This window comes from Podarcis cretensis (assembly GCF_951804945.1).
Source record: "Podarcis cretensis genome assembly, chromosome: 9".
Taxonomy (NCBI): Eukaryota; Metazoa; Chordata; class Lepidosauria; order Squamata; family Lacertidae; genus Podarcis; species Podarcis cretensis.
The window spans coordinates 41,956,781-41,984,641 of NC_137178.1; the positions used below are offsets into that span (position 1 = coordinate 41,956,781).

At 42.8% G+C, this 27,861-nt stretch overlaps 2 protein-coding genes across 5 annotated transcripts in view; both read left to right on the forward strand.

Annotated features, from left to right (window-relative positions):
• The window catches only part of LOC307224011 (uncharacterized protein), a 396,785-nt gene that overhangs the window by 30,864 nt on the left and 338,060 nt on the right, over positions 1-27,861 (forward strand). Inside the window, exons 16-20 of one of the 2 annotated variants that reach the window (XR_013842368.1) lie at positions 31-142; positions 1,298-1,381; positions 3,023-3,146; positions 9,381-9,471; positions 10,356-12,332. Coding sequence is in view for 1 of the 2 variants with exons in the window: in XM_079990452.1 (XP_079846578.1) it covers positions 31-142; positions 1,298-1,381; positions 3,023-3,146; positions 9,381-9,471; positions 10,356-10,430 (486 nt within the window). In the remaining variant the exon portion in view is untranslated. Of the gene's footprint in view, positions 1-30; positions 143-1,297; positions 1,382-3,022; positions 3,147-9,380; positions 9,472-10,355; positions 13,413-27,861 lie in introns of those variants that run through there. The other variant, XM_079990452.1, reaches the window with a different exon arrangement.
• LRAT (lecithin retinol acyltransferase) lies at positions 16,078-25,411 on the forward strand. 3 transcript variants are annotated; one of them, XM_079990482.1, is made up of 3 exons: positions 16,078-16,309; positions 20,537-21,220; positions 24,742-25,411. In XM_079990482.1, exons 2-3 carry the CDS (start codon positions 20,630-20,632, stop codon positions 24,892-24,894), a joined length of 744 nt encoding a protein of 247 aa, XP_079846608.1. In that variant the 5' UTR covers positions 16,078-16,309; positions 20,537-20,629; the 3' UTR covers positions 24,895-25,411. The 3 variants fall into 3 exon arrangements, with proteins under 3 accessions (XP_079846608.1, XP_079846607.1, XP_079846609.1); XM_079990481.1 differs by lacking the exon at positions 16,078-16,309 and adding an exon at positions 18,367-18,706; XM_079990483.1 differs by lacking the exon at positions 16,078-16,309 and adding an exon at positions 18,853-19,068.

Genomic DNA, 27,861 nt, shown 5'->3' on the forward strand with positions numbered 1-27,861 from the left:
TTTAACAGTTTAAATAATATCCTCCCCCAGATTGACATATTTATCAATGGGCTACATGTTGAAACATATGAGGAGGATCTTTCATTCACTTCAGATGCAGCAATTTCACATGATGAGCCCATGACTCAGGAAGAGTTAAAAGGTACTATTGTTTACCACTAAAATTGCTCCATACCAAGATTTTTTATTTTTATTTTTGCATATAGACTTTTCTTTATACAGGGTATGCTTTTCAGTACAGTCTTCTATTTGGACACAGTCATCTCCTCTTGAAAATAAATCAAATGTTATTGTAGTTTATCAAATCTGGAGAAATCTTCTCTGTCAAATGTGCAAAGTATATTTCTTGTAGCAGATCCTAAAATTAGCAGATTATAAAATATAATAGGCCTTGGGCATAATCTTTTAATAGCCACATGCTGAAAATTGGTAGAATTACTGTTTTTAACAGAATAAACAATCATTTAAAGACATATTAGACCACATGCCATAATTTTGCTTTGCAGTTTATTCAAAAGTTTTGGATTATTTAATTAATAAAACAGATTAAGGATATTGCACAAAGGACAGATTTGTAATAGTGTTGTAGCAATATCATAAGTGGTTGGATCTGGGGGCTTGTTTTGGACATTTCTCAATCCTAGTAGTAATTTCAAAATTTACTGGTAAATGATGGAAATTAGAGTTCCAGACTAAGACTGAGAAGACTGAGGTTCAGATTCCCACTCTGTTATAAACCACCTGGGAGGACATTGGGCCTGTTTTTCTCTCTCCCAGCCTATATCACAGGTTGGTTGTGAGGATAAAGTGGGTGGGTGAGCAAACTTGACCTCATTTGGTTTATGTTGATATATACTGTACACAATTTGGCTTATTAAGGATTTATTATTATAATATTTGCTATTGGAGTGTTTGTATATGTGGTGAATATTTTATTGTAATAAAGAATTCAATATTTTAAAAAAATACATTTCTCCTTAACTTTGTTTTTGGTTGCTGAGGGTTTCGTACCTTAGCTTGATTTAAGAATATATACATGAAGATTGAGTCAAATCCAGGCTTCCTCAACCTCGGCCCTCCAGATGTTTTGAGGCTACAATTCCCATCATCCTTGACAACTGGTCCTGCTAGCTAGGGATCATGGGAGTTGTAGGCCAAAAACATCTGGAGGGCCGAATTTGAGGAAGCCTGGTCAAGTCTGCAAGCAGCAATACACTAGAGAGTATAAACAGACAAAACAACAGCTTTCCTGTTGCAGGTGAGAAAGCAGTAATTTTATTTCATTCCATATGTATAGATCTACCAAGTGGTCCACATATATATCGTCTGGAAGAACTTGCCTATACCAGAAGTGGGGACAAAGGCAATTCTGCAAACATAGGTATTCTTCAATTCTTATGGTTACATATGTGGGCTGCTTTTTAAATGAATAGAACTTTCACACCACATTGAGAATATGCTTAACCTTCATACATTTTTGCAAGGATAACTGATGCTGAAGCGGTAGAACAAAATTTTAAACATTTCATGTATTCAAAATAATGCTTTGACAGTGTTCCATCCCTTTGTCCCACTTTGTATATGTGCGTTTCAAACTTGAAGAGCTTATTAAAATCACTGTCAATACAACTAAGTTCCCATCTGTCAAAGAGAAATACAATCAATGAATTTTTGTTAAGCTTTGAGGATTTTATGCTTGTATATGTTGTTCATTTATCACAAGTCAGTGGAAAGAGATGCAGGAAGCAATATACAGTAACTTAAGACTGACTTTATTTCATATAAAAGTAGACCTCAAATATATTTAAATCTAGATCTTCCCCCAATAAGCTATATGGATTTATCATCTACATCCTTAACTTGGAATTTTTTCTCACTTCCTACTGATGCTTTGTTTGGCTGTCTTGTTTATCTTGGTGGATTTTTTTAATAGTTTGTAGTTGTTTTATCACATCTTTGTACTTCTATTGTAAGCTGTCCTGGGACTGTTTTGGAAAAGGTGAGATATAAATATTTGAATTTATTTTAAAAATGTGTCACCAGATGCAAAAATTATACAGCAGAAAACAACCACACCTTTACCTTACTTTTTATCATTATTATACCAGCAAGGACAGCTGATCAAACATGAAACAACAGCTGAGAGGAAGAAAGATCTCCCGTAGAAAATGCATTTATTTTTAGCCCTGCAAGGCTGTTGGTTTGAGAAAAACTTGAAGTGGAATGGTTTCTTTTTTTCTTATAGTTTTGCTATAAAACAGTACGTGGCTGGTGTTGTTTTCTGGCTCAATACACTCATACCTTGGTTGTCGAACGCCTTGGTACTTGTATGTTTTGGCTCCTGAACGATCGAAACCTGGAAGTGAGTGTTCCAGTTTTTGAATGTTCTTTTGGAAGCTGAATGTCTGATGTGGCTTCTGCTATTGTTTCTGGCATGCCTGCGTAATTGTGAGCCACTTGGAAGCCGCACCTTGGTTTCCGAACATTTGGGAAGTCGAATAGACTTCTGGAACACATTCTGTTTGAAAACGAAGGTATGACTGTACTGGATCTCATGGAGAAGGCAGGTCAAAGGTTACAGAACCATGGATAGCATCAAGTGAGCCACTTGCTCTCACAAAGATTGAGAACAGACCAAGCCTTTTAAAGCAAGCACACCCCTTGTAGATAACTTCAGGACCATAAAGGGCCAACCCTCTGGCCTGAATATGTGCACTTCCTGTTCCATAGCCTCCATCTTGGTGTCTCCCTGTGCAGCTTGACTAGTGAGGGAGACATTGGATGGCTCTGGGGAAAGTTACTTTTGAGAGTCCCAGCTCTGGCCATTGAGATATGGGAGATGATTCCGGGGGGGGGGGGGGTATGTTCTGCAGACTCAATTGTCTCCTGCTGTGCAACAGCACCTGGACCTAGACCTGGTCTGTCTCCTTAGCTGAAGAGACTGCAGCCTCTGACTCCTAGTCTTGCTGGAGGCTAGACTCTGAGGTCATAACAGTTGTGTTTTTCTTGTGTGCAACAACAGGTGTAGTAGCCCGACATCCACTGTACTATCCATACCTCAAGAAAGCACTAACTGCTCAGACTATAGAAGGGTATTTCCAACATCTTTTAGAGAAGGAACAGTCTGAAGAGAGCTCGGTCACAAGGTATGTGCTTTTTCAGATTAAAACATTCATGCAATGTGGCTTGAAGAAACTGTTTTGTCATATTCTTAGATTACTAGAAAATATTCAAATTTGAAATAGGCTTCAAATGTTATTCTAGGCAAAAGTCCGGTGTAGAACATTGGACACACATAAATGTTCCCACTGAAGGGTTGATTCAATGTCACAAGTAGAAAAGTGGATTTTGGGGCTCCACTGAGCTGCTTCATTTGAACAGGGAAAGTATGGAAGAGGTTGAGATATTAAGGCATGCCTGAAGTTGACTTAATAGCTTGGCTCACTCCAAAGCAGTGAAATAAAGTTTCCTGGTTCAGATGAAATGGAAACCTATAGTTAATGGAGAACTTCCTGGTTTGTTTACTCTGGTTGAGAAGAGGCTGTGGGAATGGCCAAAAGGTTTGTTTACATCTTGGCTTAATAAACCGAGATAGGATCAAGTGTATGTCTGACAACAGTTTGAGACAGAGTATTTGTGTCATTTAAAAGCAAACACCATCCTTAAAAAAAGGAAAGGAAAGGAAGATGGGAGGCAGAGGAAAAAGTGTGAATTGGGCCACTCAAGCCTTTGACAGCTCATTGTAAGTATCCCAAAAAAGGGATAGGAATTGAAGTTGAGGAGATGCCTCTGCCATCCCCTGCCTCCAGCTATATGGTACTCAGGTTTTGGGCCAACAGTCCTCTAGTGCTGTTTAGCAGAATGGGGAAAATCTTCTGCATGGGTATGGGAGGAAACAGACCAGAGAGGGGACTTGACAGCCATGAACAGGAGCTCTGCAACATTGGTATATAATGTATCTGGAGGACAGTGACAAGAATGATAGGGAGGAGACACATGATCAAACCAGTGAGCAAGATCATTCATCTAAATCCTGGTCTTTCTCTTTACCTTTCCATCTTAATTAAATTATAAGATTTCTTGTCACAGCACCTAGCACACCATGACACCTAACAAATGTTTCATCGTCATAGTAATAGGACTAGTCGTACTGGTAGTTCAGTCTTACAGTGTCTACTCTGTTAATACTACTGGCATAAATGATGCATCTGTCCCTTGCCTTGGGCTCATTTTTGTGTTGAACCAAATCCTGTACGTATGCAGAATGTGACTTCTTACTTGAGTTCAGAGAGGAATTGATAACAATCTCTGTTCCTTTGGCTTGTCATGAATCAGATAATTTATGATGTTAAATATAAAACCACCCAGCCTCTTACTAGGAATAGAAACAACAATAATTCACAGCGAGTAAATTGCCATAAGGTAACAGAAATTCTAGGGACGCAGGTGGCGCTGTGGGTTAAAGCCTCAGCGCCTAGGACTTGCCGATCGAAAGGTCGGCAGTTCGAATCCCTGCGGCGGGGTGCGCTCCCGCTGCTCGGTCCCAGCGCCTGCCAACCTAGCAGTTCGAAAGCACCTCCAGGTGCAAGTAGATAAATAGGGACCGCTTACCAGCAGGAAGGTAAACGGCGTTTCCGTGTGCGGCTCTGGCTCTGGCCAGAGCAGCGATGTCACGCTGGCCACGTGACCCGGAAGTGTCTCCGGACAGCGCTGGCCCCTGGCCTCTTGAGTGAGATGGGCGCACAACCCCAGAGTCTGTCAAGACTGGCCCGTACGGGCAGGGGTACCTTTACCTTTACCTTAACAGAAATTCTACCAAAGTATTCCATTGTGATGCCTCAAGATCCTATAGGAATAAGTTATTATTTACTGATATTTAAATTAGATGCTAAGGACCTGGATTAAACTAAATTGTACTAATGGAAGACAAGTTGCAGTAGCACAATGGGACTTCGCCTTTCTCCCACTGTGCACCCCTGCACCCTCCCCAAAGGTGTTTAGGGGGTGGTCGAGAGAATCCTCAGAACAGCTGGCAGGATGAGAAGAGGGGAGGTCATTCTGTCTGGCAGACATATATGCTTGTACTGATGGAATAATCGCATTGGAATTCCACCCTAAATATTTTTGTTTCCAAACTCCCAAGTCATTGTCCTTCAAATGGTTGTTACAATTCTGTTTACAGTGGAAGCAAGGTGAGAAACAACTCTGGAATGTCCTCTGATCTTAACTTAAAGGTAAAGGACCCCTGACAGTTAAGTCCAGTCGCGAAAGACTCTGGGGTTGCGGTGCTCATCTCGCTCTATAGGCTGAGAGAGCTGACGTTTGTCCTCAGTTTTTCCGGGTCATGTGGTCAGCATGACTAAGCCGCTTCTGGCGAAACCAGAGCAGTGCATGGAAATGCCGTTTACTTTCCCGCCGGAGTGGTACCTATTTATCTACTTGCACTTTGACATGCTTTCGAACTGCTAGGAAACTTAGGAAGGCTTTTAATTAAGGGCTTCCAGCTTGTGACATTTGCTGTGGGATTTCCAACAAATGATTTGATTGTTCTGTCACAATTTTTTTTCTTTTTGGAGGCAAACCGAAGAACAACACGCAGGTCAGGTGGCATCAACCTTAAAATCTTCATGATTATGCGGCCTTCTGCAAAGTTTAAGTTCATAACACTTGTGTTCTCTGAAGGCTGGAGAATAGTTATCTTATTCATTGAGCAATGCTTTGGGCCATGAGCTAGCCTTGCCATTTTTACATTGTGAACAGATATTTGTTTTGTGAAAACGTGTGCTCAGGCCACTATTGAAGTTTTTGGCTTAATCAAATTTCTTAGATTAATCAAATCATAGGCATTTAGTTTGCTGTGTATTTTTAAGGATGTGATAACAGAATAATGTGAACACAGGGTGAAAAGCGACCAGTGAGAAGAAAGAACACTTTTGTGTTGTCCTTGAGGAGGATTAGAAGGAATTATACTCACATGCTTTTAAGATCTGAAGGCTTCTTACTGGACTGGCAAAATTTGTTTGCCTATGGGAACAAAAGCAAACAAGCTTTCCATTGAAAAGAAAACGACACATAATTTTGAATTGCAATTTGAGGAAAACCATATTCTTGCATTTTAATAGCACTATTTCTCTTTTGTATACTATCTGACAAATGAGCACAATTGTTATGATACCATTTCTGTAGAAATTACTACAAAATGTAACTTCCTGTTTCTGTGCCAGTAAGGACTTCAGATGAGTACAATTGTTTAGTACTATTTCTGTAGAAATTATTACAAAATTTAACTTTCTTTTTTTGTGCCAGTGAGGACTTCAGACAGAAAGATTTAATGCTGCAGTCCTGTACTCACTTACCTGGGAGTAAGCACAATGAACTTCAACGGTCCATACTTCTGAGCAGAGATTGCCTAGAATTGCCCAGTTAAAATAGAACTTAAATGAGCGTTAACTTGATAATACTCGTATATAGCTAGCTAGTTATTTTATCTTTTACATTAAAAATTATATATAGCTTATTTTTATTTAACACCCCCCAACAGATCCTGTTCCCCCATTTGGTATATTTTTTAGTGGGGGAACACTAAAGCCACTCTGGATTCTCAAAGAACACAAATCCCTGTGTGTTTCCAGCTCCAACAGAAGACTGCCATGCTGTTGCTCCCTTTCACAGACACATGCCTTCCTGACATCACCTCCAACAATGGGTGGGGGGGGAGCTGAGCCCTGATTCCAAAAACTTCTCCCTTTCCATTCAGAGACACCTCTTTGGCAAAAGCAGGTGTGTATCAACCCCTCTGCTGGAGCCATCAAGGTAATGGGATCTAGCAGGGTTGCTAAAGCATAGCTTTCTGCTTACCAGATGTCAGCCTCACAACCTGGGGATCCTTCAGGTGGCATCCAGACTAACCTCCCAGATTTACAGCAACACATTGTCATCTTCCCTGAACTCCCAGAAAACAGTACAATACACATCTTCTGCATGTATTTTGATGATTACCGAATTGTTTGTGGAAGCTCATTGCAGCCCCTCATACAGAGTCAGTGTCGTTCCACCTGCCCCAGGCAGCTTAATCACACCCTAACTGAGACTGTTAGCGAAGCTCTACCTCTCTTTTAAATCAGAGCCAGTGAGGGAAGTGAAGGTCCTGTGTGAGTGCCTGGAGGCGGTTGGAGGATGGATGGTGGCTAATGGATTGAGGCTGAATCCTGATGGGGCAGAAGTACTGTTCTTGGGGGACGGGGTGGGCTGGTGTGGCAGACTCTCTGGTCCTGAATGGGGTAACTGTGCTCCTGAAGGACCAGGTGCGCAGCCTGGGAGTCATTTTGGACTCACAGCTGTCCATGGAGGTCAATTCTGTGTCCAGGGCAGCTGTTTATCAGCTCCATCTGGTACGCAGGCTGAGACCCTACCTGCCCACAGAGTGTCTCGCCAGAGTGGTGCATGTTCTAGTTATCTCCCGCTTGGACTACTGCAATGCGCTCTACGTGGGGCTACCTTTGAAGGTGACTCGGAAACTGCAATTAATCCAGAATGCAGCAGCTAGGCTGACCTTTAAAGCCCTGAACAGCCTCGGCCCAGTATACCTGATGGAGTGTCTTCACCCCCATCGTCCAGCCCGGACACTGAGGTCCAGCACCGAGGGCCTTCTGGCGGTTCCCTTGCTGCGAGAAGCCAAGTTACAGGGAACCAGGCAGAGGGCCTTCTTGGTAGTGGCGCCCGCCCTGTGGAACGCCCTCCCATCAGATGTCAAGGAAATAAACATCTATCTGACTTTTAAAAGACATCTGAAGGCAGCCCTATTTTGGGAAGTTTTTAATGTTTAATGTTTAATTATGTTTTTAATATTCGGTTGGGAGTCACCCAGAGTGGCTGGGGAAACCCAGCCAGATGAGCGGGGTATCAATAATAAATTATTATTATATAAGTGGCACCAAGTCTGAAAGCACATTTAAATGAGAGGAGCCCCATTTCAGTCATGACTTGCATCCCATCTTAGTCAAGCTTAGGAGCAGCCTGCTAGCTAGAGTGGAACTGCTCTTTGGAGGGAAGACTTCTCTAAACTTTGCTTCATACATGGAGCTGATCCTCAGTATTGTTTTTAGGTGGTTCAGGGGGCTGTACCAAGCAAGATGGGGAAGGTAGGAAAGTTGCATTCTACAGGCAAAACTCCACTCACATTTCATCGTAACATATATTTGGAATTGATATTTTCACCCAGATTATAACAGTTCATTATATATAGGGGCGGGACATGTAGAAAAACAAAGTTTGCTCCATTAAAAAACTTACAGAATTGTATTGGTACCAACCAAGATGTCACAAAATAGTGACAAGGGGAGAGCAACAACAACAACAACAACAGTATGCTGGGTGTTGGCCAGACAGGCCAAATATGGCCATCAGGGCTCTCCCCAAGCCATACACCCCACCAGCCCTGCTTTGTGTGCTACTTGATTGGTTTTGCGTAGCCTTGAATTCTGGTAATGCTTCTTCCTTGCTTGATGGAGGATAGAGAGGTATTTGTAAAGAAGCTAACCTACTATACAAGGTAAAATTCACACTAGTTTCTTTGCTCGCTTTTGCCTCAGTTTCACGATGGAGATTACAGAGTGTCTCTGATCAGTCTCTGTTAGGAGCTACAGGTATTAAATAATATTATTTATTATTCATGCTGGGATAAAAAAAACAATGCCTGAAACCCATTTTTAAAAATTATAACGTCCAACAGTAACCCAGATCTGCCCCATGCCTTCAGTGGCTTAACCCTGGGTTCCTGATTAGTCAGAGAGCTGAAATAAAGAAAAGCATGGCATTCTGTATGTTAGCAAATCTGGAGATCAGTTATACCAAATTGTGTGGTAAACCTAGTGGTAGGACAGGATGTAATCTTCAAAATGTGAAGTTCCTCTTCAGGTGGTAGGAATGTAGCTTCTTATGGATGCTTCTGCCATGAATGGCTTGCTTCTATATTCCCTAAGGCAGCTAAAAAAGCACAGTCATGTTGGTCCATGAGAAGTCCATGAGAAGAAGGAAGAAACCCTCCAGAATTGGGGTATGACTAGCAAACAATCATCACTTGCCAAAGAACTTCAGGAAGTTTGGATACTAAACATTGGAAATAAACTTTTTAGACTGTTGTAGTCTGCTAGTTTGATAAACATAGCAATAAAAGGAAATGGTCTGCCTTATGCACACACTTGTTAAAATAGGTCAGCTCCTTGAAGTCATCTTCATTAAATGTGCATCATTTCACTTACTTATGTGTTTAATTTCTAAATCCAAGTTTTGTAATCCATGATCAGTCCCAGTGTGATTTCTTAAGAACTGTGATTAAATTGCAAGCTGGTGAATCAAACAGCTATATTTTATTTTTCCAGATATGAAATGCCAGGAATACATGGATTGAACTTTGTTCTGAAAAATGCCCTGGGTGGTGGTGGCACTGCATCTCTGAGAAGTGACCCACAAGTAGGTGTCTTATTCCAAAGGGGTTACTGAGTTGGTCTGTTGCAGCAAATCAAAAGGGTCTTTTGCCCCTTACAAGATTGATAGATGTATTGTGGCATAAACATTCCTGGATTAGAGCCCTCTTTATTGTAAATGGGATGGGGAGGCAGGGTTCATTAAATGTATACCACAATACGTCTGTTACAGTGCAAACCTATATATGTCTACTAAGAAGTAAACCCTTTAATGTGGCTTACTACCAAGTTATATAGGATTGCAGCCTTAGGCTTTAAGGGGGCACAAGACACAGAACTCAAGCAATTTGTTTTCTCCCCCTTACATTCCTTTTAACAAACTGTGATAGATTAACCAACCATTACCTGCTGAGATGTTAATGTCCTGAAGTTAATTCTAGCTCTAAGATGGTATTCAACTAAGTTTTACTCACAGCAGAGCTGCTGAAATTAATGAGCTGTAATAAGCTAGGGCTGTTGATTTCAGTGGGTCTATTCTGAGGAATACTCACCGTAGTTGAATTCCACCCCTGGACTTCAGAGAGTTACCCTGTGACTTGTCATGTTCTACCCCATTTCTGTGTTGACCTCTGCAAATAACTTCTGGGGACAACCTCATTCTTTCTTGTATCTTGGCTTCCCTTTCTATAAAGACTCGTATGGTGCAATCCTGCACATACATTCTCAGGCAGAAATCACACAGTTTGGGGCCATGAGGTAATTGAATGGAAAGTGCCAAACTGAAATAGTCTGCAGCACGAGGAATGGAGTTGTTATTCCAAAGGGGGAGAGTCACTAGGGAGACATATTTGGGTTCCCCCCCTTGTGTGAATAAGAAATTACCTTTGTTGCTGCATAAAGTGATATGTATTTATTTATTTGCTTTCACAGGGCAAGGCGTATGGGCAGATGCTGTTGGATTTCCAGATTAAAAATGTTCCAGATTTAAAATCTTTGATAGAATAGCAAATCTTTGGCCTCATTCAGTTTTCAAACAACGTCAAACACATATCAACCCAAGAAGCACATGATTCATTCAAAAATCAAGAAACCACCAAAATGTTTTGGTGGCAATTATCAGTTAAAACGTTCAGCTAACGCCTATGCACAGATAAGGAAATGTTCTGAGTAATGCCAGATTTGTTGCTTTGAAAGTGACTGGTATTTCCTGTCTAGTGCATTGGATGAAGAGCCTATTTATTTCCTGTTAATATAATTAAGCAATAAATTTTGGAATATCTTTCTGAGAGATAACCACTGTTCCCCTCCCCCCAAAAATGCATGTCCTTCACTGCTTTCTGGTACAGCAATAGCTCTAGCAGCACTGTAATATAGAGCTTGCTACCATTAAATCATTGCTATTTGTTTGCAGATAGATGCTACTTTATGGGATCCAGGAATTGTTATTGCCTCAGTCTGCAGGAGGTCTAATTATATTAGCAACTCAGAAACACATGATTTTTAATGCTTGCTCAGTCTTGTTTGCTTCTTTCATCTTTCATGGTTACTGAGACTTAGCTTCTAGATTAGCACTGTTTTCATTGGAGGCTTCCAAATTCCTATTTGGATTTAAAAACAAAACTGTTGTGTCCTAGCCTTCCCCAACCTGGTTCCCTCCAGATGTTTTGAACTACGGCTCTCATCGGCCTTAGCCAGCATAGTTCCATGGTAAATGGATCAGGGAGAATGGGTTTTTTTAATCCAAAACATCTGGAAAGAACCAGGTTGGAAAAGGCTTGGCTTCAAAATGTTGCATCAGTGGTTCAAAGTGTGTTCAGTGTGCAACCAGTTGGGTATGTATATTCAGTACAGTGGTACCTCAGGTTAAGTACTTAATTCGTTCCGGAGGTCTGTTCCCAACCTGAAACTGTTCTTAACCTGAAGCACCACTTTAGCTAATGGGGCCTCCTGCTGCTGCTGTGCCGCCGGAGCCCGATTTCTGTTCTCATCCTGAAACAAAGTTCTTAACCTGAAGCACTATTTCTGGGTTAGCAGAGTCTGTAACCTGAAGCGTATGTAACCTGAAGCATATGTAACCCGAGGTACCACTGTAAATGGTGTAGTATGTATTTTAAGTCAACATGCAGCAAGATAAATGATACGTTATACAATTAATGAAAAATCACTCTGGATTTCTCCAGATGCTGTTGAGCTATTCCATACTCTTGAATTGGTTTCCCAATTGATCAGGAAGAGGCAATTGAAAGGAAGGTAATCAGACAAGACGAGCAATTTGAAGTTCCATTGATTGCACATCCAATGGGAGTTAGAACTTCATGAGGCAAGGTAGAAGCTCGAGTCTCCCCCTGAATGCACTTTAATGTAAGTTTTATTAACAAGGCCAAAGATCCAAAGAACAAATTTAGATCAGCTTAAAGATGGGGGGCAAGCCGGGTGATATTTTGTATCCCACCCCCTTTGATAGAATCGTAAAATCATAGTGTTGGAAGGGACCCCAAGAGTCATTTTCCAATCCTTTGCAATGCAGGAATCTCAAGTAAATCATACATGACCACTGGCCATCCAACCTCTAAGGAAGGAGAGTTCACCCCCTCTCATAGAGGTCTGCTCCACTGTCAAACAGCTCTTACTGTCACAGAGTTCTTCCTGATGTATAATCAGAATCTCCTTCTTGTAACTTGAAGCCATTACAGTGGTACCTCAGGTTAAGTACTTAATTCGTTCCGGAGGTCCGTTCTTAACCTGAAACTGTTCTTAACCTGAAGCACCACTTTAGCTAATGGGGCCTCCCACTGCTGCCGCGCCACCGGAGCACAATTTCTGTTCTCATCCTGAAGCAAAGTTCTTAACCCGAGGTACTATTTCTGGGTTAGCAGAGTCTGTAACATGAAGCGTATGTAACCCGAGGTACCACTGTAGTTTAGATCCTAGCCTGCATCTTTCGTGTGACAGCCCTTTGAATATTTAAAACAGCTCACCACCACATCATGTCACAAGCTGCTTTTGAAACTCCTTCCTTGCTTTGTCATGGCAAGGTTGGGTGGGTGGACGAAATTGAAGACCCATAAATACAAGCAAGCCCTTGGACTCCTTGGGCATGTTGAACTAGTAGCTTGGTTCTTTGGATGTTGGCTAATGAACTTGAAGGTTGCATTTGATGGCTGGTACAATGTGTTAGAAAGATACTACCTCCAGATAAGTCCACATGGGGACAGACCCTGAATACTGGCAAGTGGTTGCTTATCCTACTTGTACAAACTATCGCCTTTAGCTAGGGATGGGGAACCTGGGGGCCTCCTGGTGTTGCTGAACGGCATATCCCATTATGCCTAGCTATTGGCCATGCTGGCTGAGGCTGATGATGTCCAGTAATGTCTGGAAGGCCACAGGTTTCCCCTTCCTGCCTTAACCTTTATTTGGAATTGACCAAATATTAGCTTAGAGTAGTCTGTGCTAACCTGGTGCAGTGTAGGTGTTTTGGACTACAACTCCCATCAGCAACAAGTGTCAGAAATCCTAATCAATTCATTCTGTAGTACAGTGAAGAATGGTATACAAGTGCATGCTTCACTGAAAATGGCAGTACAATTTTTTATTTTGGAATTTTTTTATTTTATTTTTAGAATTATTATTTGTAGTCTTTATGTGCTTGAATTATACATACATATATATATATATATATATATATATATATATATATATATAAACACTAGTTCGGACTATGTTAACTTTTCCAGAATCTTGTAGGCACATATTAAATTCAAGACCTGTACACAGATTTTGCACATTCGTTCCTCCAGAACAGCATACAAGCCACTGTTTATCAAGATTACACTTGAATATGTTGATCGGACTTTGGACTTGACATTGAAGCTTCTGTACAGAACTAATAAGAGTAAGGAGTACACTCGGGTGTAGTCCCATCTTCATTACTGAAAAGTGGTACACATAATTTTAGTGTTAAATAAATGTTAAATGGAGTCAGCAGTTTTGTTGTGTCTCCCTTTCTATCTTTTTTCTCATCTGTTGACTTTCTCTAGGCTCATCATAATATAATGATGTCCCAAGAAGCAGCAATCTAATGTATTTCAACTTCATCTCATTATATAGTAAGGTAAAGGTAACGGGACCCCTCACCATTAGGTCCAATAGCGGACAACTCTGGGGTTGCGGTGCTCATCTCGCTTTATTGGCTGAGGGAGCCAGCGTACAGCTTCCAGGTCATGTGGCCAGCATGACCAAGCCGCTTCTGGCAAACCAGAGCCGCGCATGGAAACGCCATTTACCTTCCCGCTATAACGCGGTACCTATTTATCTACTTGCACTTTGATGTGCTTTCGAACTGCTAGGTTGGCAGGAGCAGGGACCGAGCAATGGGAGCTCACTCAGTGGCGGGTATTCGAACCGCCAACTTGATCGGCAAGCGCTAGGCTCTGTGGTTTAACCCACAGCGCCGCCCGCGTCCCTATCACAGAAAGGTAGTGCCTTGAATGATGAGGCAGACTTTTGTGATATTTTCTGTTGCAAAGAGACTCAGCTTGCTACATGATTTAAATTTTGTTTTCACTTTCTTATCTGGATAAAGGTTGATAGTTAAATCAGCAGGAGCAGGCAACTTTATTCAGTAGGCATTTATCCACCTGGCAAGTTGGATGCTTCTGAAAAAGGAAAAAACAACTGCTAGAGGTTGGCATGGAGAACCAGTAGGTGTGGCACAGCTTAACTTCACCCTGCCAGTTGTTTTCTCCTTGAAATCACATTCCACCCAGCTGATTTCCCTCTTCAGGTAGAAGTACTAGCATCTTTTTTCCCTGCAAAAGGAAAAGCCATGCTGGGTTTGGGGCACTTTTGAGTGGAAAAACAACTGTCTTAGAAGGAGTTATGTATCTCCTGCCTATTTACTGCCTCTCCACTCATAATTGCAGCCTCTATAAGTTTCTTTTCATTTTTTAAAAAATAGAGGAAAGCTACACAAAACTATACATGATTAATAGTTTAACCCTAAGACTTCCGCAAAACATCATATCTCATGTCCCCCACCACACACACACCAAAAAGCAGATAAACAGTTAATACTGTATAATATTTCTGTTTGTGACCCATCTTAACAAGGACTGGACCTCTGGGAAATTCATTTTGTGCAGAGAATGGGAAGTGGCTAGCTGCATTCATTTAAAGTCCATTAGTCGAGTTAAGTATACATTTAAAAAGTCAGTCAGTCATCTGTAATATCCTTTTGTGCATGAACTGACTGCTCTGCCTCTGGTGTGCTGCCACCAAATGATTCCTCCCTTCCAGCAGCTCTCCTGTGAATAGGACTCCAGTTTGTAGGAAAGCTGTGTGGGGCTATCGGCAGCATGCATAAGGGTTCAAATACATTGGACCTTTATAGTGCGATCCTATATGTCTTTCCAGGAGTGGTTTCAGTTCAGTTTGATTTTCTAAGTGAGTTTAGGATTGCAGCTTTAGCATAGTTAGTAAGGACAGTCAGTTCTCAATCAGATTTTCAAAAAAGTTACAGAGCGGTGATACAAAAGGTGATGATTAGACAGGAAGTTGGCAGAAAATTCACACATGGTTAAGTGAAAATAGTGCAGAAGAGGGAATTTCAGCAAGCGTAGTTTGCAAGTCAAGTGCAGGTACCCTGCTCTCCTTTTCATCTGGACACCCTGAAGAGAATTCCAAAGTATTTTTAATAATCCCCCACTCCCTGAAAATAGAAAATTATTTTTGCAAATAAAACTATGGGGGAGGAAGAAAGGCATGTAACCAGCCTCATATAACCAACATGCTTTAGTCTAATTAACGCATGAAGGGGTTAAGACCATAGCATAAGCTTCCCTGCCAGGCTTAGCTCACCTTAGTAGGCTCTAGGTCAGTGTTTCCCAATTAGCTAAGTACTGCAGACCCCCTGTTTTTCAAAAGCCAAGCCATGGATCCCCTACTTTTGAAAATGCTAATATTTCTGTGGTAGTTTTTGTTATGTGAATGGTACTACCATACCATCCAACATGTCCCAGTGCAAAACTGGGATTCATGGCTTCTGGGCCGTGTTCCTGCACGAATTGCGTGACCCATGCAAGAGCACAGTACCCCAAAACATGCATTTTTGGGTGCCACAATCTTAGGCATTTTTTGGGTGCTGTGCTCTCGTGTCTATACTTTCTATAGCACATTTTAATGGAGAAAGTATATTTAAAGTCTGATTCTGATGCACTTTTCCAGCAAAATTTTGCAATGGATGGTATTGAGACTATGTGGATATAACTCATACAACCCTATGTTTACTCAAAAGTAAGACCACTTTAATGTGTGCCTACTTGCAGGTAAGTGCACATTGCATCCTTACAGTGCTATCCTAAACATGACTACTCGGCAGTAAATCGCAGTGAGGTCAATGGGGCTTACCATTAGGTGGGTGGATTGCAGCCTTTGTGAGTCACTGGTTGAGCTGTGATGTTAATCCCTAGAATGAGTATTGCAGATTTACATACTGTAGAACAGTAATGCAAATTTAGGCTGTATTTTAGTTCTGACAGATTTGGGTCCATATGACTCTTTTCAAAAATAATGTGTAGCAACATATTTGTTGTACGTCCTTGATAAAGGGTGATGTGTATAGTATGCCCTCTATAACATCCGTGAATGTTCTCTGCTTGTTTCCACACACCCACACCCTGTTTTGAAATATATATTTAAACTAATTACTGTTGCTTTCTGCATCTGAAGCTCCCAACAGCACAAGGACAGTGAAGCGTTAATTTCAGAGAGTGGCTGAGTATATAGCTGAATTTTCTGGAGCTGCAGTCAGCATGGGATCAATGCATAGCTTTTCAAGAAAATGCAACACACTACCTCCCCCATCCCTGCTAATGAGCAGCCAGGTAAGGTGAAACTGTTGTTTCCCCAGCTTGTTAGTGGAAGTAGTAAGAAAAGGGAGCTAGTTTTTTCATACATTCCTTTTGAGATTCACCCAAGCAATCAAGGCTTTTGGCCAGAAACCTAAATAACATCTCTGGTTTCATGGGCTATTTCCTTTCTGGATTTATCTGTAATGTACCCCTTCATTTGGGGGGATTAAGATTAAATGGCACTGGAAAATAAAACAAAGGCTGCCTCTGTCTAAACAAGGAGTGAAACATCCTGGAAACATCTTTTTGCACACTAAGAACCAACACTTAGCTCTCTCTCCACCTGACTTCCAGCTCAAGTTCCCACTGGCAATACTACAGTGAGTTGCATCTGAGGGGTGTGTGTGTGTGTGTGTGTGTGTGTGTGTGAGAGAGAGAGAGAGAGAGAGAGGAGAGAGAGAGAGAGAGAGAGAAGCTATGCAGCCAAGACTAAAAGGCAACAAGTTCTCAAAACCATACATCTAAAAGAAAGAGAAGCAGAAGATTCACTTAAAATAAGTGTCATGTAAGGGTTCCTAGTTGTGGAACAGAGTGGAGATCTGGGTCATTTCCTTCTTAATTCCACATGGATCATCTGAAATAGATTTCTACAGTAGCCCTTCAGGGCCTGAGGCTCACATTATAGCATTTGTTAAATTACAAAATCCACATTAGGGCAACATCCTTATTAGGTCGACCAACATGTTACAAAATAGTGCACAAGTTTGTGAATTCCCGAGATCTCTGCATAAGGGTAGATGCTGCAGCCACAGATGGAGTCTGCATTTAGGCACAACTTTAAGATGGAGGCAGCTGGCATTCAGCTGAAAGGAGTCTGTTAGGTGCTTTGCAGTTTCCAGATTGCACCCAGGAAGAAAAACTGACACACGCCCCCCCCCCCCCCTTTTTGGTAAACATAAAACAATCTTGCTTTTCAGCTGTTGCATTGGCAATCCTAAAATACAACCTGGGAACATCTCGGAAGGGCTACAGCCTATCTGCTTTAAATGTATGTTGTGGTGGTGTGACCAAGGACAGGTAAGCCAAGCGCCTATCAAGGGGAGAAGTTCATAACCAGGACAGGAATCAGATAGGTAGCCGTGTTGGTCTGCCATAGTCAAAACAAAAGAAAAGAAAAAAAATTCCTTCCAGTAGCACCTTAAAGACCAACTAAGTTAGTTCTAGGTATGAGCTTTCGTGTGCATGCACACTTCTTCAGATACCTCCATCTGAAGAAGTGTGCATGCACACGAAAGCTCATACCTAGAACTAACTTAGTTGGTCTTTAAGGTGCTACTGGAAGGAATTTTTTTTCTTTTATTTTGTCAGGACAGGAATGTAAGAGCAGCCCTTCTGTTGCTTATCTCCACTATCAATGAAAACCGAGCTGAAACAATTGCGCGGGAGAATTCTCATTTTGCAAGCATTGATGCTGAATATAGCATGCCGTCACTGCTTGGCTCTATTCCCCCACCGCACCCCTTTCCCCCATTGTTTTCCCTGATGCCCCCGGCATTCTCCGCCCCCGGAATTTGAATGGGTGGGGATGGAGGGAGAAGTCTTGCTCATTTTCTTTGTTAGTTTAATATGCTTCCTCAATTAAAAGATTAACAATAGCAGGCAAGCTTCTGCCACCGCTGTCAGATCTCTTGCAACATACAGCCCGGAGGAGAGTGCCAGGTGTGTAGCGCTCTTCCATCCAAGAAACGCATCCCAGGTGCTCTTGGGGGTGTTCCAAGCATGTGCCCCATTCGGTCGGTAGAGCGTGAGACTCTTAATCTCAGGGTCGTGGGTTCGAATCCCACGTTGGGCAAAAGATTCTTGCATTGCAGGGGGTTGGGCTAGATGACCCTCATGGCCCCTTCCAAATACGATTCTGTGACACTGGCTGCGAGTTTCTTCCTGGTAACTCTGGTTAGGGAAGCCAGAGGTCCTGAGGTGCGCCTCCCTCCCTCCTCCCTCCCCGCCCCCGCCGATCCTGCTGCGCCACCAGGGAGGTCCTTAGGCAGCGCTGCCTGCCCGGGCGGGGAAGGAAACTCGTCCTGTCAGGGCCCATCGGGACCCGTTGCACAGTTTCGGGAAAGGGGCTAAAAGAGAAACAGCTCCACGCCTCTCTCCCGTTCGGTCCCAGCGGCGCTTTGAGAGACAAGGGGAAAGGGGGAGCTCTGGCTTCTTCTAAGCGCGAGGCGAGAGAGATCCGCCCCCTTTTCCCGGGGCCCCGCCCTCTCCCCCTTCCAGCGGCCGCTTTTCTGCCTCTCCGGATCCGGAGTGCCGGGGGGCGAAACACACACACAAGAGTGAGTCTGGCAGGGGCCGCTAGAAAGAGAATGGCGGGTTGCGCGGGGGAGTAGCCTCCCTCGCTCCGGCTGTCAAGCCCTTGTCGCCTTCCAGGTAAGATGAATGGCCCCCCATCAATCATGCTTCGCAGATTCCGCGGGGCTACCAAGCACAGGAGCCTCCGACAGGGGCCGAGGAGAAGGAGGGGGGTAGGGGAGAAGCAGTCTGATGGGCTCGGGGTGGGTGTTGAGTTGAGGCTTTTGTTTGCTGGGCTTGACCCCTCCGCATAATGGATTAGCAGAGAATCAATCTTAACCGCGAGGCACGGCTGGCTCCTTCGGCGCGTCTCTCAGCTCAGCTAGCCTGCCGCAGGCAGACAAGCCGCCGAAGAGTCTCGTGGCACCTCGAGGCTGGCGCAGTTGTGCCAGATGCTTTCGTGGAACGAAGCCCACGTCATCAGTTATCCTCACTTGCAGGTACGCGCGCGCGCGCACACACACACACACACACACACACACACACACACACACGGTGCGGGAGAGCAGAGCAGTGTAAACAGTGGCGTCAGAGGGAAAGGAAATGCAGAAAGTTAAAACGGGGATATCCATACATGAATAGATATGTGAAGTGCAAGATTAATACCCCCCCTTCCCCAAAGCCAGCCAACGGTTATTTTTTTTCGTTTGAGCAGAAATACAGGCCCATTCTGAAAGGGGGGAAATGACTTTTAAAGGATTGCTTGCTTTTCTCCCATCACTCTGCTTCTCCATCACTACAGTTTCTTTCGCACCTTCCTTCTGAGAACCCTGCAAGTACCTCCATGGTGCATGAAAAGATTAGCTGGGGATGGGGGGGTGGAAAGGGTTTGCCCATGCTTTTGCTTTTTGTCATAACAGAAATGTATACCTTCCCCAATTCTGTACAGATCTGTTGCCTCTCTAAAAGTTAAAATAAAATAAGGATACATTACAATTCTGGGGGAAACCAAACCACTTCCCAAACTTCTGCCAAACAGAAACCACACTTGACAAAAGCCCTATATATGTTGCATTGGAACTTGATGCTATCTTACCTGGAAACTATGTGGAAAGGTATGCTTTGAACACTCACATAGGAAATGCAAATATGGTAAATGAACTTCTATCATGGCATTTGATCTCTCACCATCTTGCAAATTCAGATATATATTTTTAAATGTTATGTGCCAAGCTGAGTTCATGTATATGTAAAAAATGAATCATTTTCATCAGTAAGCAGATCTCTGTATCTTTAAATCAGTACATGTATAAATTCAGATCCAATTTGCATGGCACACAACAAAAAAACCTTTCACTTAGATGTACCTATCAACATTTTCCTAACACTGAATACATGGCAAGGTTTGAAAACCCATTCCTATTGGTTGCAGTGGCAATTACTTGAAAATAAGGCTGCAAACATATGTGCAAGGAAATAAGGTCCATTGAGCACAGTGGGGCTCACTTTCATGTAAGCATCTAATCCTATACAATTAAAAGTCTGCAATTCTAATATTTACTTGGAAATAATTTCAGGGTGCCATATGTATGCAGCCTTGTATACCTGCATATTTACTTGGAAGAAACCCCTGCATACTTACTTGGAAGAAAGTCTTACTGAGTTCAGTGACAACTTACTCCAAAATAAGTGTATGTTGCAGATTTTGTGTCTCAAATAGTCTCCCAGGATAGTCATAATCTATCACAATCTGAATCAAATGCCTAATGATTGCATTGGTACTTACATCATTCTAGGCTTTCAAGCTGTTCAGTCACTAAGTGCTTGCATTTCGATAAGCACATGGTCTAGACTAGGTGATTTTGTATGTGTGCCTGCTCATTCTATATACTGAATGCATAATTGGGACTCTTGTAAAATGTTTCTGAAAGAGTCACTTTCTGAGTAGAGGTCTATTTCACCCCACAGTAACCACCCACTTGCCTATCTGCCAATCCAAACTGATGCTGGTTGTGGGACAGCCCCTCTTGCCATGATAAAAAGGCAAGATGCTGAAGCTGAATGAATCAGGAGCAGCTGCAGCCGCAGAATAAGATCAGCACCATGAAAAACCCCATGTATGAAATAGCATCCCTGCTACTGGAAAAGTTTCTGCTGCTTGCCAACTTCAAACTTCTCGGTGTGGGCTCCGGTGCAGAGGAAGAAGAGAAGAAGAAACGATGCTGTTATTATGATACCACCTATTTCAAGCCAGGGGATTTGCTGGAGGTGCCCCGAACACTCTTCATTCATTTTGGCATCTACCTGGGGGATAACCGGGTGGCTCACCTTATGCCAGATATCCTGCCTGCTCTCACCAACGACCAGAAACAGATCCAGAAGGTGGTGACTAACAAGAGACTCATCTTTGGTGTCATCACTAAAATGGCCAGGATCCGTGTGGACACAGTGGAAGACTTTGCCTATGGAGGCTCTATTCTGGTAAACCACATGGACAAACTCTTCAAGAACAACGTCCTGCGTGATGAAGAGGTGGTCTGCAGAGCAGAAAAGCTGGTGGGTGCCACTGAATACAGCTTGCTGTGGAACAACTGTGAACATTTTGTGACCTTCTGCAGATATGGTTCTCCGGTCAGCTTCCAGACTGAGAAGGTAAACTACCACTGTACAAATCTAGCCAAGCAACCTGGCAAAAGGATTCTGAGTCCTTGCTTTGAGAGCACAAAGGGACAATTGCACAGTGGCTTATCTGTATGAGACTCCGTGTTGTGCACTTATAACCTACTTCTATAAGCATTTCTCACTTGCATTTCCCTTCCCCCAGAACATAAAGTAAGCTGCATGAGTTGAGGGTGTTTCATTTTTGGTTCAGTCTTGTGCTTTTAACTATTAGTAACCAACCGTGTTCCAAAATCTCTAATAATCCATAAAAAGCTATATAGTGCCTTTTATGTTAGTGGTAAGATTCAAGTGCAAGCTTTCCTTGCATGTCCCAACAAGACTGCTATCCAAACACTTAATGTATCTCTGAGCCAGAATAAACAAAAACACAAAAACAAAACTGTCCAGCCATTCCATCGTCTGGGAACAGGGCAGTGTGAGCTGATGCTGCCAAGGAAGTATAGGGATCCTGCTGTAGCACCGGCTATCCAGTTTTCCTATCTGAAAGCAAACCTGGGCAGAGAACTATTCAATTCCCAAAAGACTTTAACTAGAGCCTTCTCTGTTGAAGAGAAATGCTCATCTTCCCATTGCTCTTAAGGAATGGAATCTTCTATTATTATTATTATTATTATTATTATTATTATTATTCAGCTCAGGATTTGACTATACTTACAGTCCTTTTAAATTTTGTTTCTTGCAAATCAAAAGTGGGCAAGTCATTGTTTTAACATTCCACCTGCCTCTCTTAAATCCAAGCCCAGACCTCTAGCAAGGGCCCACTAATCTAAGTAGAATTTGGCCTTAGACTGCTGACAGAATGCTAGATTTGGTATTTTGAGTACTTTCAACCTAGTGACAATGGTGCTGGTTGCAGGAATTGCTATATAGTGTATATATTTCCCCCTGCTTTCCCCCCTAATGAAATGGTGATTCCCTGAAAGGCATACAGTTCAAGGCTGTTGTAGATTCTGGCTTTTTAATACTCATGCAGAAATGGATAGGGCTAAGGGGTGCCACATGCAACACTGGCCTCTGTCCCTCTTTCCTTCCCTCCTTTCTCTTATGCCCTCTTGTGTCTCTGCCTCCCAAAGGCTTGCACAGCTGTTCGTTCCAGCAGCCCTGGCTACAAGCTCCCCAGGTGAATGGTGCCTCTGGGGCTGGCCAGGGGGTACTTCCCACGCCCCCATGGGACAGTGTGATGAGGCACCTCTCTTTGGGGTGGGGGGGGCAGCTCAGAGACCAGGGGCAGCAGCTGCCCAGAGGACTCCCAAGGAGAGGAGAGGGGAGAGGAGGTTGAGGGAACACTCCACAAAGGAGGGTGTTTGAAAAAGGGTGAGAGGCTGCCAGCTCTGCAGGCAAGGGGTGACATAACTGGGCTCCTGAGCCCCAATGGGGTGCCGCAGAAAGAATGTAGTTGGTCAAGCGAGCCATGGACTCAAAAGGGTTGAAAACTTGTGGGCTAAGGTATGTCCTTTACTTTTCCACTCTCATCTTTACTGTGTGAAAACTTCTGATTCATTGGATTGGCTGCTATCTAAAAGCAGAGCATGCAAAACAGCCATCTGAAGCACAGCACATCCTCTGCAGAACTTGAGTTCAGTCCCATTTTGCTGAATGTATGTTTTAGTCAGCATTTATTTCATATTGTTGAGGGTGGCCCTATGTGAACCTTCCATCTCAAGCTTAACAGTGCTAAGGAAATAGGTCTCTCTTCATATGGGACAGCTGGGTACAGGGAGTGAAAATGAACACTGGTTTAGGTTGTACACTGTGTACTGTTCCAACAGGCAGGGGTTTGGCATTGCAAAAGTAAAAAAAAAGTTCATCTTTCCATCAGAGGGTAAACACAGGATATTTTTGGTGTGGTTTAGCAAACATCTAAATGCGATGCCCTGAAATTCAAGGTTATGATTCTCCTTTGTAGCTGGGGATGGTGGTACTAAGAGCAGAGCTGATCTCTTCTCCGCCATTCAAGAGAAATAAAGGTACATTGTGCAGAGACTAGGAGCAGTATTACCAGCAGCCCCAGGTTAGCTCAGAGGCGTGCTTTTACAAGCTGAACTTGATGAAGTCTGCAAAAGGAAGTACGTCAGATTTATTTAGGTACCAAGCAAATAATTTGTTGTAGTAGAGGCAGTGTTTCTGGGTGGCTAATTAGAATGGAACACATATTGCCTCTCTGTGCCCAATGCAGGCAGGAACAGAGCAAGGGCTATTTTGCTTTAATTTCTCTCTCTCTCTTAAAAATATTGAATCTGTGTGAAATGCCAATGAAGTCATTTAGGTTTGCTAGGTTTCTGACAGACAAAACCAGATTTTAATTGGTGTTACTGTTCAGCACTGTTAATCTAACAGAGTTTTTGTATAGTGCTTTATTAGTCTAATAAATGGCTTGGCTGGAGAAAACTTGCAACTTTTAAACCCTTAAGGCTGCCTGGTTTGGTTTAAATTTTTTTTTTTTTTTTGGTATGCTTCCTTAAGAAGTAGGACAGCTAGTTCTGAAGCCTTCATTTGTTCATTTTAAATACACTTTAAAAACAACAGCCAACCCCAACTATTCACTACTCTATGCCTCACTTGGATGTCACTGGTGGATTGGCACATTTTGAAGACTATTCTTTCCCCCTTTCTGTTCATTTCACTCCTGCCATCTCATCCCAATGCAATACTCTAGTAAATAGTAAATGTGCAGGTACCACAGTTCTGCTGACATTTTGTCCTGAAACCACAGGAATGATGGGGTAGTTGAGATGGGGGTGGCTAGAGAGTAAGCAGTCAAGGCATTATATACTTTCAGTCCATCAAAACCAACTTGCTAGAAAGCACTGAAATACCATCATGTAAACGGTAGCAGAGAACTGAAACCAAATTCTAGCCAATGTCATCATGTAGACATAACATAATTATCCAAATGGTTTTAGAAACACACACAGCAACTGAAGAATTAGAAATTCAGATGGATGGGAAGTGGGATCCTGACCACTAGGGTGCCTACTCTTAACCTGTAGTGTCTCTCTGTGGTCTCAGGTAGAGCTGTTTCCCTGCCCTGCTGCCTTGAGATCTTGGAAGTTTTGAACCTGTGGCATTTTGCATGCAAATGGTGTGCTCTTCCACAAAGCTATGAGTCCTCCCAAATAAACAAGGGTGCTTCAATATCCTTTGTATTATCACTGAGGATGTTGGGGTGCATCTCTTAGATCATGTGGCACAGTTGCTTGTAACAGCAAATCATTTTGGACTAGCCCTGCTAAATTTCAATTAAAAAAATTAAATACTACGTAAGTCAGTTTGCTATATAACCTGGAAGGTGGTAGACTCTCCTTTGTTCAACCAGGACTAGCTGGTCTTTTTTTGGTGTGTTGTAGTAGCAATTACCTGCATCAGCAGGAGGTTGAACTACATGAGCTTTAAGGTTATTGCCAAATCTATGATTCCATGCATGTGTTTATTTCTCAACTGGAAGCAGCCCTTAATTTGCATTCTAAAAATTTCTGCTCTGATTTTTGCAGTTCTGTGAAACGGTGAAGATGATTATTCGGGACCAGAGGAGTGTTCTTGCTTCAGCACTGCTGGGACTGGTTTCTATACTCTGCCTGGGTCTGGCACCTTCTACTACCCTCCCTACCATCATTATTCCATTCATTTTGTGGATGGCGGGTTAAAGGCACCCACAGAGCTTGTTAGAAGTTGTAAATAGAATGTACAATGTATTTATGAAAGATCAAACACCTTTCCAACCTTGTGTACAGAAGAAAAATGTGGCATCCAGTTGTGTAATGATTTAAAAGCATCATTGGCCAGAATATGTAATAGCTTACTGTGTAAGCCACTGGATTTTGTGAAAATCTTTCTAGAAGGCAAATTTAGCAATGGGTTCATGGGATTTACTCCCAAGCAAGCATTCCTAAACTGCATTCCTAAGATCAAAAGTGAATTCTAATGAAATTTATAGGTCTAACTCCCAAGTAAATGTGCATAGGTTTGGACAATAAGGGTAATATGGGAAGAGGTGTCTTTCAGAATATCAGTGAAACAGAGTATTAGAGTCCTTAGCTAGTTGAGAGGGGACAAATAGGGAATGAAAACAAGCTACTAGCATTCAGCATCTCTTCCAGTTGTACTTTGAAGTCTGTTGTTTCTAAACCAAATGCAGTGGGAATAAAATAAGTTCAGATGTGTGTTTTTATTGTTGCATATTCAACAACTTCTGACTGGTTCACCTCTGCTTTTTTACATTTCTAATTTTAGACTCTAGACTTTACAGGGGCCACCTCTTGAGATAGTAATGTGTATTACTTCACTGACTTCAAAGCCAGCCCTGCTGCGTTTGTGGGACCTCCTGCCCATTCTGCTGAGAGGGGCCCTAGACCTCTGTCCCAAAGTCCTGCCAGTGAGTTTTATAAAGTGGGAAGTTAATTCACCAAGAGGCTCTCCATTTAAATTACAAAACTGCCTCCCACCATCCTGCCTGGATTTAAGGGCTGTGAAAAAACTGCACCTTCCTAGAGCTGTCCCTGTTATTAAATGTTATAAATCATGCCAGAAGTTTCTGAAGTGTAGAGACTAAAACAGTTTGGCTGGTACAAGTGGCTAACAAGGAAGCAAAAAAAGAGAGAAAGGCTGTGTTTTGAGGGAAGATGAAAGGAGACTGCCTTGCTCTTTAATCTTTTCTTGACAATGAGACCAATCGGGTTGGAAATCATGAAGCTGCTTTATGACAGCTAATGCACTGGGAAGTGGGAAGCATGTGTCATCATTGTGTCCAGGGCCAGACATGCCATTAGAAAGGGTGAAACAACCTGTGCCAGGCAGCAGATTTCAGGGTGCTGTAAAAAGTGTGGCAAATTGTCAGTTACTTAGACCGCAGTGCTGAGTACACTTATGTAGGAGCTACCGCAGAGCGATTAAGAACAAAAAAGATCGCTTGCGGGGTCAGAGCACCACCCCCAGCAGGGCAGGAGGCACAAGAGGCCTCTGCCCTTGTTGATTCCTAGCAAGCTAGAGGCTGCTATTGATAGATGTCTGAGGAAACATGAATACTGTACAATTGGGTGGCATATTTGTTATATGGAGTGTGTGTGTATGTGTGTGCTGGAATTTCTACCCCGGCCCCTAACCTGTCTTAAGTCATTTCTGATTGTTCCATGTGGGACGGAAGAAGCCTCAGAATTCAATATTTGGTATTTAAAACAGAAGTGCTTCTTAACATAATGTTCCTCCTCACTAGTACCAAAACCCACATCTTGACATCACAACCATGCATCCCTTTATTGATGCATGGTTGATACCTATGCTTTCTGCAATGAAAGTCATCCCTTGTGTTTAGTCTATGATGTATTAGAGTTTTTTAAATCTCTGATAAAACAGTGGGATAACCCCCCCCCCTTTAAAACTCAACTGGCTTGCATATATATATATACACACACACACACACACACACACACACACACACACACACACACAGTGGTACCTCGGGTTACATGCTGTAATGGTTGTAAGGGGGTTACTTGTGCGTAAATTGCCTTCGGTTTAGTTTGATTGCTTGCCCAACCATGCTTAGGCTCACAGCTCGCCCTCCGTGACCTGTTAGTCACTTGCAGAATCTGTCAGTGGGCGTTTCTTGAACCTCTTCCAGCATAGAAGCTGTGTGACGCCAAGTCTCCACCTATGTTCCCTGCGCGGAACTCGTCTGCGCAAGTAAGGGGAAGGCTGGGGCGTGCCAGCGCTCTCTCCACTAGTTTCTGGTGAAGGGTCTCGGAGCCCTGTCACCAATTCCTCCATCTCCCTCTCTTCTCTACTGGTGTTACGCTGAATTCCTTCCCCCCTGCTGGTCCCCTCTCCGGCATCGCTCTGGAGCCCTGCCTCCGCCTCTCGCTCTGATGTCAGTTCCCTGACACATACGCTTCAGGTTACATACGCTTCAGGTTACAGACTCTGCTAACCCAGAAATAGTGCTTCAGGTTAAGAACTTTGCTTCAGGATGAGAACAGAAATCGTGCTCCGGCGGCGCAGCAGCAGCAGGAGGCCCCATTAGCTAAAGTGGTGCTTCAGGGTAAGAACAGTTTCAGGTTAAGTACGGACCTCCTGAACGAATTAAGTACTTAACCCAAGATATCACTGTATATGTATATCTGCTTTACACAGTTCCTATAATCTTCTCGGCAGAGGCTTGTAATTGCTCAAATAACTATAAATCACTCGGTTTGCAGATGTTGAAGGAAACAGAATAGCAGGTGGCCAACAATGCCTTTATAAAAGAGAGAAGATACATTGAAAAAATGGGTTCTGCTTTTCTTCTGTCCTAGACCTAACTTACTAACTGTGATTAGTTGCTTGTGTAAATAGACAATGTTGGAGCCAATTATGACTATACCAGGGAAAGCCATCAAAATTAAATGTTTCCTGGGCGTTGTTGAAATGGACTCAGACCACATGGGGGCATATTCATACCGGCTGCTAATGGCTCACAGAGTTACCCATTGTTTTCTGGTGGTGATGTCACTGCACTGTACCTTACGTTTAGGTTACTTCTACCTGGGCACCTGTTCCCAAATAGGTAATGTACATTTTACCAGGCCAATTCAAACTGCCTCAAAATAGTTGGACTCAGTAATGCAGGGGTAGACAAA